The sequence below is a fragment of the Argiope bruennichi genome, chromosome 3, assembly GCF_947563725.1.
Source record: "Argiope bruennichi chromosome 3, qqArgBrue1.1, whole genome shotgun sequence".
Classification (NCBI taxonomy): Eukaryota; Metazoa; Arthropoda; class Arachnida; order Araneae; family Araneidae; genus Argiope; species Argiope bruennichi.
In genome coordinates, this window is record NC_079153.1 from 22,332,531 (window position 1) to 22,349,639 (window position 17,109).

A 17,109-nucleotide genomic window follows, 5' to 3' on the forward strand; every position below is an offset into this window, starting at 1 on the left:
ATCTATACCCTTTTTACTCGGCATATCTATACCCTTTTGTCACAACACCACTGCCTAAACTAACTTTATTTCAAATAATTTATTTTAATTTCTGTTAAAGCAAAATTTTTCTTATTATTTCAGCTTATATCATAAAATAACTATTATTACTTCGCAGAAATCCTTTCACATTCGAAATAAGAATAGCGGAAGTAGAAAATGATTCATTTAAGCTACGTCCAACGCATTTTTATTCAGAAAAAAAGGGAAAGAAAACAAACACGATAAAGTGACTCTTACATCATTCCACGCACAATACCAAATAATCCATAAAATTCATGGCATCGGTCGAAACTGTCACGTGGGTAGTGAGCTCTGGAGGCGCTGGCGGTCGGAAGTTACACGTGTGACATGCACACAATCATTTACAAACAAACCGTCCATTTCACAATGTTTGCTGCCAGGTTCAATTAGAAAAAAACAGTTTTCAAGAGTCCGCTTCTTTTTGTTGGTTTCAGCCTACAATGCGAGATTAGCCGTGGAACTTTTTTTCGAAAACACATTTGCTTTTGTCCATAATGCGAGAAACGTGCCTGTCTATTTATGGAGCGCGATTGTCTGCAATAAAACAATTATTTAGCAGATCCGGTGGGCTCTATCGCTTGTTAATAAACGGCAGTTAGCATTGAAAGGGACCTATTCAGTTAACAGTTATTCATAAATGAAAGGCTAAACGTGATTCTGAAAAGGCCGCAATTTTAAATCTGTCTGGTGATGAAAGATGGCTTTATTTACAAGGTCACTTCATTTGAAAATTTATGCAGATTTCTTTTCAATTGTGATTTTTATTTTCACTATAAATATCTAACATATGTATAGATGAGACATCCTCTTTAAATATGATACAATGAATAATTTCTTAAAAAGCGTTAGAGAGAGACATATAGAATCAAACCTGTTTTTGTATGGTTGATTGTTTGGTTTTTTCGGCACAAAAGTCGAAACTCGCCATGCTGCGTCAATCAAATGATAGAAAAAAAATTCTAATATTATTAAAAAGGTTCTTTAAATTAGGTAAAAAGTAAAATTCCAAAAGCAAGCAGATGCATTAAAAACGGCACTTTAAAGACGTTCAGGAATTTCTCATTGCGGTAAATAGAGATCGCATAAAAGAAATCGCACCAAAAAATATACAATATTAAATACAATAATACAACATATAAAAATATACAATTTTTACAATATATTAAAGAAAAAAAAATACTAAGAGGTGAAAGAGGACCTCATATCGCATAAAAAAATAATCATATAAAAACAGGTTTGACAGTATTTCTAATTGAAAAAAAAAATTCTTAAAGGACGTAAATAATTATATTTTTTGTTCTTTGATATGTTTCTGAAAAAAATTGCGAAATCTATATTTTTGCTGAAGCTCTTGGTCCTATTAGTCATTCTTATAAAAATATATTTGGCACACTTACTGATTAATAAAAATTCCGATAAAAATCGACTGAGTTATGGAATTTTGATAATCACGATTTTAGACTGGAATGCGATGATTTTAAACTATTTTAATGGACGCCTAGTGAAAGATCCGCCAATCGACAGGTGAAGTTTACTCAATGATTGATTAAAGTCATGATAATTTTAAATTCCGTAATAATGGGTCTAAGAATTTAGACTTCGTACTTTATACAGCAATACGCTTTATTGACTCATGCAACATAAAGTAGAATTCGTTATGTTATATAAACCATTTTTCCTTCTGGAAGCATGTGCTTGTTTTCAGGGAGTTGAGATATTATTTATTGAGTTGCGATTCGAGTGTGAATCAAATGACGCTCAGCAACCGACTTCGAAGTGCTGAAGAACTTACTTACGACTTTTAAAATTTAGTATAGTTTAGTTATAATAACGTGCTGTTTTATAACAATACTAAGGTTATTTTGGGTAAGACTTAGTAATTTTGAGCCATCGTCATATGACGAAGACGACACTTGAGCTTCAACACCCCTCCAGATATCTTCCCCGTACCAGCGGGAAGGCGTTTGGTCCCCGTGAATTTAAATCCCTGGCGATTCTTCAGGGGATTCGGGTTTCCGCACCTGAAGCGAACTCTTTTTATCAGTCTACTGTGATTTTATGACTTTTTAAGATTCCAAAAATATGATTTTTATGATTTTGAGATTATAATCTATAAATAGGTGAACATGACAAATCAGAAATGTAACGAAATTTGGAATGTATTTCTTACTTAAAAACTGTACGTTTTAGTCAGATTTTAAATCTAGTAAATCAACAGGAAGAAAAAGGTAATTCTTCATTGTGTTATAGAAAGATATTTCAATTCATTTTATGCATTTTGCACTTTTATGCATCTTTGATGCTTGTATTTGCAACGTCGCTCAATGAAAATAAAAAAAATGCTCTTTGTATGAAATTTATCGTGCTACAATCCAAATCACACGTGTAATATTAACTTGTTGAATATAGATGTAAAACATCGTGATAATCAAACTTCTGTCACTGAAGAGGTAATTTTTTTTTATTTTAAAAATGTCAAAAGTAATTGCAAATATTTCCTAGTTATAAAATTTAAAAATAACAGGAAAAATAATTGAAGATTATCTAAAATCAAATCAAACAATGAATCATTATTCATCATTTACAAACGAAAATAATAATTTTATTTATGACCAAATTCAAATAAATTTGCTCCTGACGTTTTAATTGTAAAATTTTTTATTCCTATTTATGCTTTAGTAAATGTCGAACTAAAAGTACTACAGATTTCAGCTACAAGAACCTTGAGTGCTGTAAAAAATAAATAAATAAAAGATAAAATTCATGTAGGTTTGAGAAATCGGGAAAAAAATTTTCAAGCTCAATGCGCGTGGATTGTGTGGTATGTAAAAAACAAGTCATTCATTTACATCTTTAGTAAAGACATTCAGATGTAATATTTAATGGTGTCAAAAGTCCATCGAGCATCTTTATTCTTAAAGAGGCTTTTTCAAAATAAAATAAATCATTTCCTCTTATGGGGGGGGAATTTAGGAATTAAAGATTTAACAAAGCATTTCCAATAATCTGATTCTTTAATCAATAATGACACAATAATATTACGGACGCAAAAGGGGGGGGATTCAAATGTGGTGTGTGTGTGTGTGTGTGTGTGTGTGTGTGTGTGTGTGTGTGTGTGTGTGTGTGTGTGTGTGTGTGTGTGTTGACGCTCTTTGTGACAAACCGTTTGATCTAGAAACAATCTTGCACAGATATACTTCTATGACTAGAAATGTGTGCCTAATATCTATTTCTTTTGAAATTTAATTAAAAATTAAGAGCATTTGGTGGGTTTCTTCCCTATAACTTCTGAAAATATTACAGCACAGAAATGATTTTTACCTCTTCCTATTATTCAAAATACCGAACCTAAGAAAAGAATCTGAAGATGGAAAAAAAATATCTATTTTCTAATTTCTTCTTCCTTCTTTAATTGTTTTACAAATTATTATATCATACAACCATCAAATTTCTAATGAAAATAGCTTCTTGGTTGTGCATGTGTGGAATCTCGAGGTGGTTCTAGGTTCAGATGAAATACGTAGCATCCGCCAATAAAAATTTAAGTTCGTGTTTATATAAAAAAATTTCTATAAAATTTTATTTCCAGAAATGAAGCATTATTGAACAATTTACAACTTCTACTTTTTATGAAAAAACTAATTACATAGACTTCTTTATATTAAGATAGTATCTACAAAATGTTACAATACTGAATCGAAAACATGATTAAAAAATCTAATCCTATATAACTAAATGAAATGCAAGAATTTTTACTTTAACATGACGGAAACGAAATATTCCATTATCTTGCCACTTTTATGGATAACGAAACCATTTTAAAATTACTAGTATCTTACTAATTAAATAAAATAAAACAAGGATTAAGTATTGTATCCATTGAATAGGGAAAAGAAAGATTTCGACCTTTTATGGTCTTCAATTTTAAAGAGAGTTCTCGCCTGAGTTTTATCTTTTAAATGAAACGGCCGATTGACCTTTACATGAATTCCAAACTGGAGCAGAACATTCAAATCTCGAACTGAAAAGAAGTGAGAGGTTTCGCGCGTCCATTTTCTTTGTTACTTTGTCTGAAGTGGATCAGGTGGTTGCACAACCCTGTGTACTGATGGATGTCCAAGAAGAATGTCGCAATTCAGGAAGACACTCTTCCGGCAGGACGCATTTTTCAATTTCACGCGCCGCTGACAGTCGGGCTCTTTACTTTTTCATGGCGGTTGCTTCGAGAAATTGAAGGGTTTTTTTTCTCCCATGTAACTGACCAATGGATAATACACCATAATTTCAGTTGCTGAAATGATATGAGCACTTAAAATAGTTCATTATGAATGATTTTTTTGTATGACCTTGTCTGTCTTGATAAACGGAACCAAACCAGGATCCCCGACGACTGAACCTGTTTTAAGTCTCACACTAAAGATGCAACAAGACATCAACGGTTCAGAACCTGTTTTACGCCAGCAGTATGGATTTTTAAATTTTCGATTTTAAGGTAAATTGGACAGGGGGATTATTAATCTGTTTGAAGAAATAGTTATAGTATAGTTAGCTCAACTCTTTTTTGAGAAAAAAATCCAAATGTGGTAACAAGAATGAAATTATAACTTAATCCATTAACTAACACGATCCCAAATTTGAGGATTTTGGAATTTTTACATATATCACTCGGCGCCAAAAATATATTTGATACACCTGACAGTCCACTTTCATTCAGTCAATATTGTGTGTAGCAGAAAGTGTGTATTCTGTGCTTCTTTTCTTTATGATAAGCGAACAAATTTGAAATTCGCCTATAATTTGAGCGAAACAGAATTGTCATATTTGAAATATTATATAATTTAGGTTTAGTTTTTGTATTATAATGAATGTGCTTCATCATAATTATGTGCTTTTGCTTCTTATTAAAATGATTTTATTGATCATTTTATAACGATTTCATTTTTCAAATTTTCAAATATTTTCAAGATAAAATATAATTATACTGTTACACAGCTTTTTGTGCTTAGATACAATTTATCTAACCAAAATGTGTTTTTTTTTAACAATGTAAGTTAAAGTGTTAATAAAATCTCTTCAAGAATTACGAAAAAGTTTTGGATGCATTTCCCGAAAGTAAAAACATAGAAATTTAAGTTTCTGTTGAATAAACTATTCTTTTCAGAGAAGTTCTGACTCCAAGTATGACGCAGCTCCTGATGCGACTTCAAAAATTATTGAATCACTGCTTTATCATATTTTAGAATGTTACTATCACTCATTTACCAAAAATTTCTAACAAATCAATTACTTTTATATTTTTTTTCTACTGAATAATTAAATAATCAACATTATTATATTTTTTAAAATATCTCTTTCACTTTGCATTGACTTATATGAATTTCCTACTTTTTTATGCCACTTTAAAAGCAAAGGTTAGGGAATGGAAATAACTTTCTCAACATGATACCTCTCTACAAATTTTTAATCGATGATTTCGGATATTTTTGTTTGGAAACTAACTACAATGTCATTAAGTCTCAGACTTATGCTATTCTAAAGACAAGAATCAATTTGCTTTGGTTTCATCACCTGGACTATCATTTAAATTTGTGTTATTTTAGCAACGAGGATGATTTTTCTCTTGCTTAATCAATTGAATTAACATTCTCGTCGCGAAACTACTATGGAAGATGGACTAAGAACTGTAATGTGGAGCAGGAACTAAAATAAATCCTGTGAGGACTACTTGTTTTATAAACTTGAATGTTACATCCATGAGACACCGTTCAGCGCCTCAAATTTAATAAACAGTCGTCATGCACTCACAGATATGCATTTGGTCAAATCTCTTACATGATTATCAAAGGAAATTGTGATGTACAAAATATATCATACAATACAATTTGAATAAGATGGAAAATCTGTTGACAGACATTCATATGAACAACAGAATAATTTTATCGTATGACTTTTGCATTGCATAAGAATCAACGATATAATAAACAGTTAATTCACCATCAACAAATTTATGAATTTTTATTCCTCTGATAGTTGATTTGGTCAATTGCTGATAAAATAATTTGCTTTATCAGTAAAAATTGCGGATTTTTTTGACAATTCCTAAGCTATCAGAAATTCTTAAACCACTTACTGATAAAAGGTTTTAAAACTTTCTGATCAGACAGAGCTATAAAATTAACTCCGTTGATGATAAATTTTAGAATTATTCTAAAGAGTTTATTAAAAAGTTTAAAAATTGAAACGAATATTTCGTTAATTTATTCACATTTAATCGGTAAAAAAATCTTTTTCATTTTATCTTTAAAAAAAATTCTAGTTAATGTTTATATCATCGAGTATATTCATGGTTACATTTAATGACATAATCACCTAAAATATTTTTTTCTTTTTAAAATTAATGACTTTTTGTAACTTACAGACCCTGAACGCATAGAGATTTACTCTTCCAATTTGTACGATGTGATTCTTTGGGAAATAAAAACAAAACATTGACAAGTACTTATTCTCAGATAGGATCCCCGTTTGTAAACCTTGAATTTATGCTTCTCATTGTAAATAAATTTTAATTTCGTTTAACCTTTCTTTCACAAATAAAAAAAAACTCTCAGCTTTGCTTTTTACAGAATATCACACTAATTTTATATTTATCAAAAGTTTTCGCTGTAACAACTATTTTTAAGCATGATCACTCAAGCAAAACATGATATCTCAAGTTTTGCAAGTGGAGGTTTTGAATTATATGATTACTTGAAGGATTTAAATAGCAATCCAGTGTACAAATTCACAGAATTTATTGATGAAGCTTTCTTATTGATTATATTGCTAACTTTCTTTATTGCTGAAGTTATCTAGAACAGAACGTCGTATTCACCGTACCTTGGTCGACAACTCTATAAAATTAATTTTATATTTATAACATTTCTTCTTTAGATTTATCTATGCTGTATATTATACCAAAACTCTTTCCACGAAAAGTATGAATTCTTCGTGACGGATTTCGCAAACAGAAGGATCTCGCAACTAATGTAATGACGTTCACAGATGAATGCACAAATTACTCTAATCCCAGATAATATGTAACACATTCTGAAGTGAACGTCGTCTACAAGAGCCAGCAGTTCAATAGTGGCAATGAAGCCACACAAGTTTTGAAAACAAAAAAAAACAAAAAAAAGCAAAAAATTTGTGTTCACCAGATTTATTGAATTGTATCCTACTAACTCCGGAAAATCAAATATCTACGAAAAACGTAAAAATATTGTTTAATAATGATGTTTTTACTATGTCTATCATGCGGATATGCATCTTCAGTAATTTTAAAGTATTAAAATTTAAAAAAGCATCTATGTTTTATTTTAATATAATGCTTTTGGATTTTGTCAATTTTCCTCCCCAAACATACCTTGAATACTATATCTCATAATGTGTTTTTTTTTTCAGGGCTGCCTTCTCTCTATGGCTACTAATGAACATCCTGTTGTGCACGGTGCCCCGCTACGGGGCCTACACCATGCAATTGACAGGTTTGGTGATGCTGTTCACCAATGCCATTTACACTTACCTCCTGCCTCGGAAGCCCCTCGTCATCCCCTTTGAAGGCGGAGCCCTGCACTTCAAATTCGGATGGTGCTTCTGGATCGTCCTGGCAGCAGGTACGTTCTCCCATCCTTTCATATCTTTCGTCTTGCAAGGAGTACAAAAAGTGTTGCCTTCATTTAGCGAAACTAATTTTGTCATTATACAGATTTTCGTTCCCTTTACTACAGAATTTTTTTTTTTAATAAATTGATTCTGTTTACATTTATACGAAACTGAATAGGAGCCACATGAGCTATGAAGACAGAGCTGTTGTGTGGTCTTAAGATGTTGAGATGTCATTATACAGAGTAGCACAGTCTTACTCTGATGATAAAGCTTTTCAATGAAATAACCTTTGAAGTTAATGATATAAATCATAATACAGCCCTGTTCTTAAAGTCTGTTTTTTTGTCAAGTTTAAAGTGCAAATTAATCTGTGAACTTAACTAGTTAATCAAAAGTTAATTTTTTAACAAAATGTTGTTGATGAAAGAAAAATTCCATTTCATAATTCCCTGAAACTAAATATATTATTTCCGTCCAGTGGATATTCAGACTTTATTATGGAACACTATATTCTTGGTTCTAAATATAAAGCAATGGCAAGAAGATGCAATGGAGTAAAAGGTAGATACTTGGTGAACTTCCAAAAAGTGACTGACCTAGGCTGAAGAATTGAAAGAAACGTATCGATACACCAAGTTCTGATATTGTTGTTCTTGGAACCATGCGGTTCCGACACCGAAAATTTACCATTAGGTCTCTACGGTCCCTACAGCTGGAAAGAGATCGTATGAAACAATAGTCTAAACAATTTACCTAAATTGTTGCGTTTTTAAGTTACACCTGTTACGCCCCAGCCAACACACATTTCAATGGATTACCATTGATGGATTTGCTTCGAATTCGACCTGGATATACAGAATCGAAATCTATGTACCCAATTTAATTTATCTAACTCTTTACATTTTGCAGTTATCAAATTAATTATATATGGACAGCCATCCGAACTTTTTAAGAATTCCTTTCGTTCAAAATTAGAAATTGATGTAAAGATCATATAACTCATTTCATCCGTGCAGCTCAAAGAGTTTCTGAGTCATAGCATTCACAGGCTGATATAATCTCAAAAATGTTTTTTATGAACTCGGTGGATGTATGGAAAGCAAAGAGTCGCTCGATATCGAATCTTCTGATGAGTGCAATAATTTCTTTCTAGATATTTCGTATCTGAGAAGGTAAAAAGTGAACACTGAATTACATTGATTGCTCTTTAAAATTGGCCTGTTTTAGAGACGAGGAAATGAATAGAATGAGTGTGCATGTTTAACATTTTCAATTTAGAATCATGTTCATTGTTGATACATATATATTTAAAAATGCATGGCTGACTATCACTTTATTCTTTTCTAAATTTGGAAGAAAATGGCAAATCGAATAAATTGAATTGAACTGAAGTAGTAAACGACAGTATGTGTCCTGAATTTTTAAGATCGAAATATCATCTAGAACAACTCACTCCTCTGCAAGAAGATTTCGTTCAATTAACTGATCTTATCAGCAATGAAGATCCGTACGGCAGAGAATAATTTTGCGTGGGGAATCCTCTTTTTCGGTGAGAGTTCGCAAAATGGAACTTGACTTCTCGAGTCCAGAATATCAAACACACGAGAGTCGCAGCTACAAAAGAGTTCCATGACACACACAAAAAAAGGGTTGGAGTTTATAAAAGTTTAAACTTTTTTTTTATTCTTGAAAAATAAAATGTCTAAAACCAAGAAGTACATGAACTTCTGTGTACAGTCAACCCTCCTATAACGCGGCGAGTGCGTACCGCGATATATGGAAACCGCGTTATAAGAAACTCGGATTTAACCGTACAAACCAGGCTAATTCGTAGCGCGTTCTATGGAGCTATAAGAAACTCAGAATGAATACAAATCACATCATTCGTACCGCGTTATATGGAGACCTAACGCACCTAACGGACAGCCATCTGCTACAGTTTTCCTTATATTATCTGCATTTTTCTTTAAGGTTCGAATTATAGATTCATTCAAATTTGTTGATTTTGCAACAGACGATATTTTTCCCCCGTCTTCTAAACGATTTAAAATTTGGATTTTATTTTCAAGCGATATAAACTTTCTTTTTAATCCTTTCCTTGTTTTTTTTGTGTTTGACATGATGCAAATCTAGGGTTAATAATTACTTTATTATTATTATACTAGAACAATTGAAGAATATTACTTACAGTATTGTGTAATGTTGTCCAATTATAAACCACAAATTAAGCAGGAAAAAGCTAAACGAATGGACGGTGCAGACGAAATTTTAGAAAGAATTGGTCACCAACGAGACGTACTGTGAAAGAGCTCTGAGACGACTAAAACCGATGCCGTAAACGGCTAAGAGATAAGCTTGAATGTTTATATAAACCTATCCAGTTAAAGCCATTCATTGGGTGCACGGAAAGAATTGATGGGACGTCATTGAACGGAAACCGCGCTGTAAGAGTACCGCGTTATAGGAGGGTTGTCGCAATTTCAGCTCCACGTTATATAGAAATCGCATTCTGAGAGTACCACGTTATAGGAGGGTTGACTGTATTCGTTTTTCGATCGTGTTTCAAAATTTAATTTCAAACAAACAGAAGATGGCAAACATCGTATTGCCGGTTGCATTTCTGTTTTCAAACATGTAGCAGTTATTTATTTGGCTTTATTGCCGATGATTTCTTCCACCTAGATCATTAACTCAGATTTTTTTAATTTCTCTTATACGTAGAATAGAGAAAGAATATAATCGCCGAAAATTTCAAACTCGAGACTTTGACGAATCTCCCCGTTTCAGATATGTTTTTGGAAAATGTCCATCCGTCTGTCTGTGACAAAGATAACTCAAAGATGCTTTATGAAATTTGGTATACCATCTTTACATCCTATTTGCAAATTTCTATCAAATTTTGAGTAAAATCTGTTCATTGGAAGTCCGTCTGTCGGGCTGTTCGAATATAAGTTAACACGATAATTACAGAATGAAAAGGACTAGATAGATGAGATTCGGTACACAGATTTAACATCTAGGGCATAAACACTTATCACGTTTTGAACCCAAATCCAAAAGAGGTCCAAGTATGTAAAAGCTATAAATTAAAAATGGAATGACCTAAATATATAAAATTTGGTGAGTGATTATGCGACTACAATTGCAGCTCAGTGTTAAATTTTGGTTTCAATCGGTTCAAAAAAATGCAATAGTCTATGGCACAAATTGGATTTTCGGACAGAAGGACATGCCAGGGATTAATCGCCAATAAAACATGCTAAACTCACGCCAAAAGTTAATATGTCGTAGCTATTGTACGCCACTGCCGTGAAAGGTTTCATGTACAAGTTCAATTGAAGGTATGCGAGATAGTTTTAGAGAGACCACTCCCGCTTCTTTTATTCAAGTAAACTCAATTGCTCTCACAATCCTATTTATTTTTTCCTGTGTTATAAAACTGTAAAAATATGTTAAACTAGAGCAGCTTATTATTATCTTAAATGAAAATTAATTCGCTTTCAACAACTTTTTCTGTTTAGATTTTTAAAAAAGGCATTTTATAATGCAAATAGTCTATACATTCTGGTATATTTTATGGCAACCCCTGAAACCTAAAAAGCAACAAACAGAAATTTAAAATTAAGAAATTTTACTCCACCTATGAAAATGAGTGGCATTGTCATGCCACTGACCTCCGCATAACTATTTCCCTCCCACGGCTAAAAGTGAAGTAAAGTGAGAGGAAAGAAATAGTTGAGCGAAAGAATAGTGGACGACACCGATGAGAGTGTCTTGGTAAGAGTTCTGAGGTATGCATTTTCGACTTTAATCTATATTGCGCATCTGTAAACTGTGATTATTTATTCAAGATTATAAAAATAAGTTCGTGTTGCCCACAAAAGTGCAACCATTTGTATCAACGGTTACAACAAGTATATTCATATAAAATATTAGGCTTGCATATATTTGTTTTACAATTTTTACAAATTAGAAAGTAATTTTAAATTGTAAATTGAATTTAAATAAAGTGAAGATATGAAATAATTTTAAAATATTACCATCGCTTATCGCTTATAATATTCAAAGATACTTAACAGAACAACGAATCAAATTTTTTGCATTTTTCTTTTAATGCAGCATCTGATGACAAGGAATATCACATTTGATATGATTTTTTTTCTGTTTTATTTAACACAATGATTGTCACTGAATTTATATAAATAGATTGAAAAATGGCTTTTGGTTTTCAGACCAATTCTGTGAGGATATATCATCATAATTAATATTTATTATTTTATAACAAAATTTAACTTTTTTTATGTGCGATCATTAGTAGCCGTTATGTTACTAATGGATAATTTATTACAAATGAACACGCACAAGTTTCATTTCTTTCAAATAATATTCTTATGTCAAATCACAGCTATGTGCAGAAAAGCTACTTTGGTCACTTTATATAGTGAAATACACGAAGAGAACAACCGGCAGCTTTGAATAATGGCTCAAAGATTAGTCTACATTGTCGGTCACCCATGACTCCCATGGCGCCTGTAAAATAATCAGATGTTGATAATAAGTTACCTCCCACCCCTCCATGGCAGCCAATGTCGTAATTATCATTTCATATATCAGTATTTCCATATCCGTAGATTATTAGATCACAGAACAATTATCATCCTCAGATACATTGTGAAATGTTGTTGCAGTTTATAATTGTGTTGCCTGTTATTCCACTTCAATAACATAATAAATTAATTAAATTTTTTTGAGATATTCGATTTGAAAAAACGGTGAAACAATCTTCATTTTGTCTGATGTGACAGTCCTGAAAGAATTTTGGTATTCTTCACAATTCTCTTTCAAACTGTTCTTTGCTTCACCAAAATTCATAAGATTTAAAATTTAGATTTTTTTTTCTTGAGTTTCATTTTTGCAGATAATTTTTGATTTAACTTTAAAAAATATATAGTTTTCTTGTTGATTCCGTTATCATCCATTCCGATTTTATACCAATCCACTTTAATCTCTGAATATCATATCTTTTATATACTTCTGATTTGAACATCTTAAATCCATATAGTTTCAGCACACATACATTCATTCCATTACGCATACAAATAGCAATATTTTTTTTATTTGGCTGAAAAACAATATAATTTCGCATTCATGAAAGGAATATCAATGCCAGATAATGCAATGCTAATCGGAAGCGGATCCACAGGTGTTCTCCATTACACGGTTGTGGAGGCCAAATGAGAATGGAGACGAGGAAAGTCCCACCACACAGCTGCAATCGCAAGGGTAAATTGTCCTGCTTTTGGGGTGGAATCGAAAGGAACGGAGAATTAAATTCCGAAAGTGGGCGGTCAGAGAAAGATGCAACGCTTGACCACAACCACGTGGGTGTTTCTTTGAAGGTTATGAGGGCGAAATATTCGAATCATCAAACGCGGATGTGCGACGTAAACAACACGCCCTCAATAAACCCACTCTTTCAGGGGATGCCCCACCAAAACCTTTCATTGACCCGAAATGACAACTTCCCTTTTCAAGGGCAATGCGCTTCAGATCGAGGAACGAATTGCGACATAAGAAGTTGAATCATTGGAACTCCAATTCATCAAGCGCAACTTGGTTCTCTTTTCGAGGCTGTCAATACTGCGCATGCTATTGGATATCAAATCTTTGAGTTAATATAAAAGATAGTTTTATTCCCTAATAGCTTTGTCTCTTTTCTAGTTTGATTTAGGAATATACCATATTTTTTTGATGACGAGACCATAAAACATTTAAGACATTTTTGGATTAAGATATTCATGAATTCCTCATATTTTGTACACCGGGTTATTATTTTTATAATATATTATTAATTATATTTATTTAATATGTGTTGATCCTGCTTTCATCAAAAATGACGTCGCAGTTGAAGCTGCGTGCTCGTGTAAGCGGATTAACCATGCGATGCACGAGCCAATAGTATTTTCTTTCTTTTTCCGAGTTTTATATGTATTCCATTAACTACCAAAAAACCTTTTCTTAATGTTTCCTTTAAATAAAAATGTTATTTTTTTACGCCGTCATTGAATTAAATATTATCGACAGCATCCACACTGGTGACACAAATTTTTGTCATATTTTCAATATAACAAAACACCTTTTGGTTATTTGTGATTGATAAAAATATATTGCATAGAAATTATTAAGAGGCAACAACTGGCATTTTAGAGTAAGCTTTAAATGAAACATCAAAATTAAAGGACATGAAGTTCTCAAATAATGTAGGTAATGAATGATTAGAGCTACAATGCAGAGATATCATGATCGAAATATGTATAACGGGGCATGGAATTTAAACTGGAGTCACTATAAGGGCATAATGTAACTTCGTATCATAAAAGAAAAGGAAAAAAAAAAGATGAAAATTAAGAATAAAAAATGTATGATTTGATACTAAAAATGGTGTTTGTAATCACTGTATAAATGTATCATATATGTGCATTACAGAAGCTAATAAAATTTTTTACACTCTTAATATAAATTCATTGAAATTCAGTTACCATTATAATAGATTCAAATCTCTTTATTCTGAAGTACATATACTGTTTCTGAAAGTTTTAAACTCTCTCTCTCAAGTTAGTTTTGTTATAAAAACGCCCCTTTTTGAAACAGTATGGAAGCTAGTTTAATTCTTTCGCAATGTTTAACAATTGATCGCATCGTAACAATCGTATAATTCGGAAAAACAATGTGCACTTAAACATGAGTTATATCATAATCCTTGATTAATAAATGGAGAGCAAAACACGGAAAGACACATGATTTATCCGCAATTGTAATTATTTTTTTATTCAATGAAAACAAAATTATAAGTTTTTATAGTCTGTCAGCAATGTATTAAAATAAATTTTAAAAAAATGTGTTAATTTAAATTAGACTGGTTAATGCCACACATAGGTAATTTTTTATTTGAAACTGACCTCAAAATGACCCTTCCATAAATTCAATATTCAAGAATATTAAACATACCAATGCTAAAGTCAAATGTTGTTGCTTCACTCTTGGCCACAATAAATACACCTTAAAGCTTCTGGCTATTGCATTTACTTGATGATTAAGCATCATATTAACAGCATAACACGGTTATTGCGTTTCTCTAATCGTGATTATTGACTTGCGCTTATAATAAACCTTCAGTTCTTTCCCTTCAGGGAATTCAGAGTTCTTTATTCTGAACCATATAGAACACAGAAAGTCAAACTCTTTCTGTAATCATTATTATTAATATTACCTCTCTCTATTTTGGATCATGCTTTCTTTGTAGTAGAAATTTCACGTTCTTTTTCATTAGATTTGTGGTTCTTAAATAACAAATCATACACCCTCGGGAGATTTTTTTTCTCAACACAACATTCGTGATGAAAGGTGAAAATAAAACTGCCCAACCTCCAATAGCAAAAAATTTTTCAAACCTATTAATTATACTCTTTGCCATGAAGACCGCAAGGCAAATGCTTTTGGACTTTCCCACCCAACCAAGTTATTATTGCTGAAATTGCTTGGAATAAAAGAGTTGGAATCAATCATAACATACTTCCTCCTTACCACTGCACCACACTATTAGAACCTCTCGGTCAAGCAAGTCAATATCCTGTCAAATGATCATTAGCCCCTTATAAAGTGCCCTACTTCTTCTTCGCTTAGATTCGGAAAAAATGGTGCTTGCCTTGCTTTGTATTGAAAAGATTTTAAAAGCAATTTCTTTTAGCAGACTGAAATTTAAAAATTAATTTTATTGGTATTGAAATTTTAGAATAAAGAAAAATGAAATATGGATTTTTTTTTCTGCCAAAATGGGGTTTTTAAAACCGCGTTCCTTTCTGCCTTACGGCTACAATCCACGATCGCATCTTAAAATCTGAATAGACCTCGCCTCTTCTTAGAAGCAGGAACTTCACTATCGATTCTTAAAGCATCGTTCCATTTCTTAGTAGAGCACCACACCTACGAGTGTCGGCTGGTAGCAATAAAATTGGCGTCAGGTCTGTCTTCTTGAATGGCACCTAACCGCTTACACACTTTTCATTTCAATTTTAAAGATCATACGACCCGCTTCCAATTATCAGCGATAAGAATAATTGAAATATTAATTCATTTCATTTTCATATTGATCACTTTTCTGATTTTTTTTGTAATTGCAAAGATCAAATATGACGTTAACTACTTGGCCAACCTACCACATTAACATATTGTGCAAGTATTACAGTATATTTTCGATAAGTACTTTATATTATGATGTTATAGCATCGATTGTTTCTAATTAATAAAAATCGGAGTGTAATTTAATTATATTAATGCCCCATTTTGAAAATATGCTAGAGATATTTTGAGACGGATCTTAAAATTTTGATCCGCGAAAAAATGAAAAAGTCGACACTTGAATCGCCTTTACTTTTTCTCCGAACTTTCGTTCCTGATCAACGGAAAAAATGTCTGAGATTCGACAATTTTGGCTTTCACAAGACCCTTGTACCCGTTCCCGTTCTCATCTTTCGTGGATTCTGATTTTGAACCTTCAACCCTTCTGCTATAAATTCGAAGCTCTATCAACGTGTTTTGCGCGTCTGAGGGGCTTAAGTGGTTTAGTGGTAAATTTTTGATTTCGGAACAGTCGGCTCAAGGGCCCGCTTCCATTTAAGACCTGCCTTTTGAGCATATTAAATCCGACGTTCATGGGTGAAACATCCTCTTCCTAGCATGATACGGAAATTTGATAAGGGTGCCTGTTCAGTTACCGCCCTCATCATTTGACTGCAGTTAAAAATTATGAAATCCTTCCAAAATAGTCTTATTGCTTCCCTACGCGTTGTTAATGTAACTAAACTAAGTTAAATCTGGATAGTATTGTAATATAAATCCTTAGCGAGCCTGGGGATTGTGTCATTCTTAAATTTCCCGAGTACAAAATTCAAGTTTCCGCAAAATTAATTTTTCATGAAAAATTTTAGGTATGCTTCATATTAATAATGTATGAATGAATTAAAAAAAATCGAAATACTGCCATAATTAAAAGAGTAAAATGAAGCAAACGTTAACTGAAAGGATTTTTATTAACAGGTACTTACACGACTATACAATTTTTAAAAAAATTATTGGTGGGTGTTTCCCCCCCCCCTTTGGAACAATGACAAACGCAAGAAGAAATTTTGTAATAAAAAAAGCAGAGTTTTTCTGTTTCTCTATTACAACCTTTAACAACCGAGTATAGTAATATGCAATGAATAGCGAGTATGTTCCTTATTCTTTTCTTGTATGCGAATTATAGAGGAAATATTGCAATCGTCAAAAAAAATTCAAATTCGATTTTAATGAATCTCCATGTTTTAGACTTCTACGAGTCCGGAAAACGCATTTTTTGGCATT

At 32.1% G+C, this 17,109-nt stretch overlaps 1 protein-coding gene across 5 annotated transcripts in view; it reads left to right on the top strand.

Annotated features, from left to right (window-relative positions):
- The window catches only part of LOC129962633 (dual oxidase maturation factor 2-like), a 222,775-nt gene that overhangs the window by 189,520 nt on the left and 16,146 nt on the right, over positions 1–17,109 (top strand). For all 5 annotated transcript variants that reach the window (XM_056076489.1, XM_056076488.1, XM_056076490.1 and 2 more), the window contains one exon: positions 7,504–7,715. In XM_056076489.1, coding sequence (XP_055932464.1) covers positions 7,504–7,715 — 212 coding nt within the window. The remainder of the gene's footprint in view (positions 1–7,503; positions 7,716–17,109) is intronic.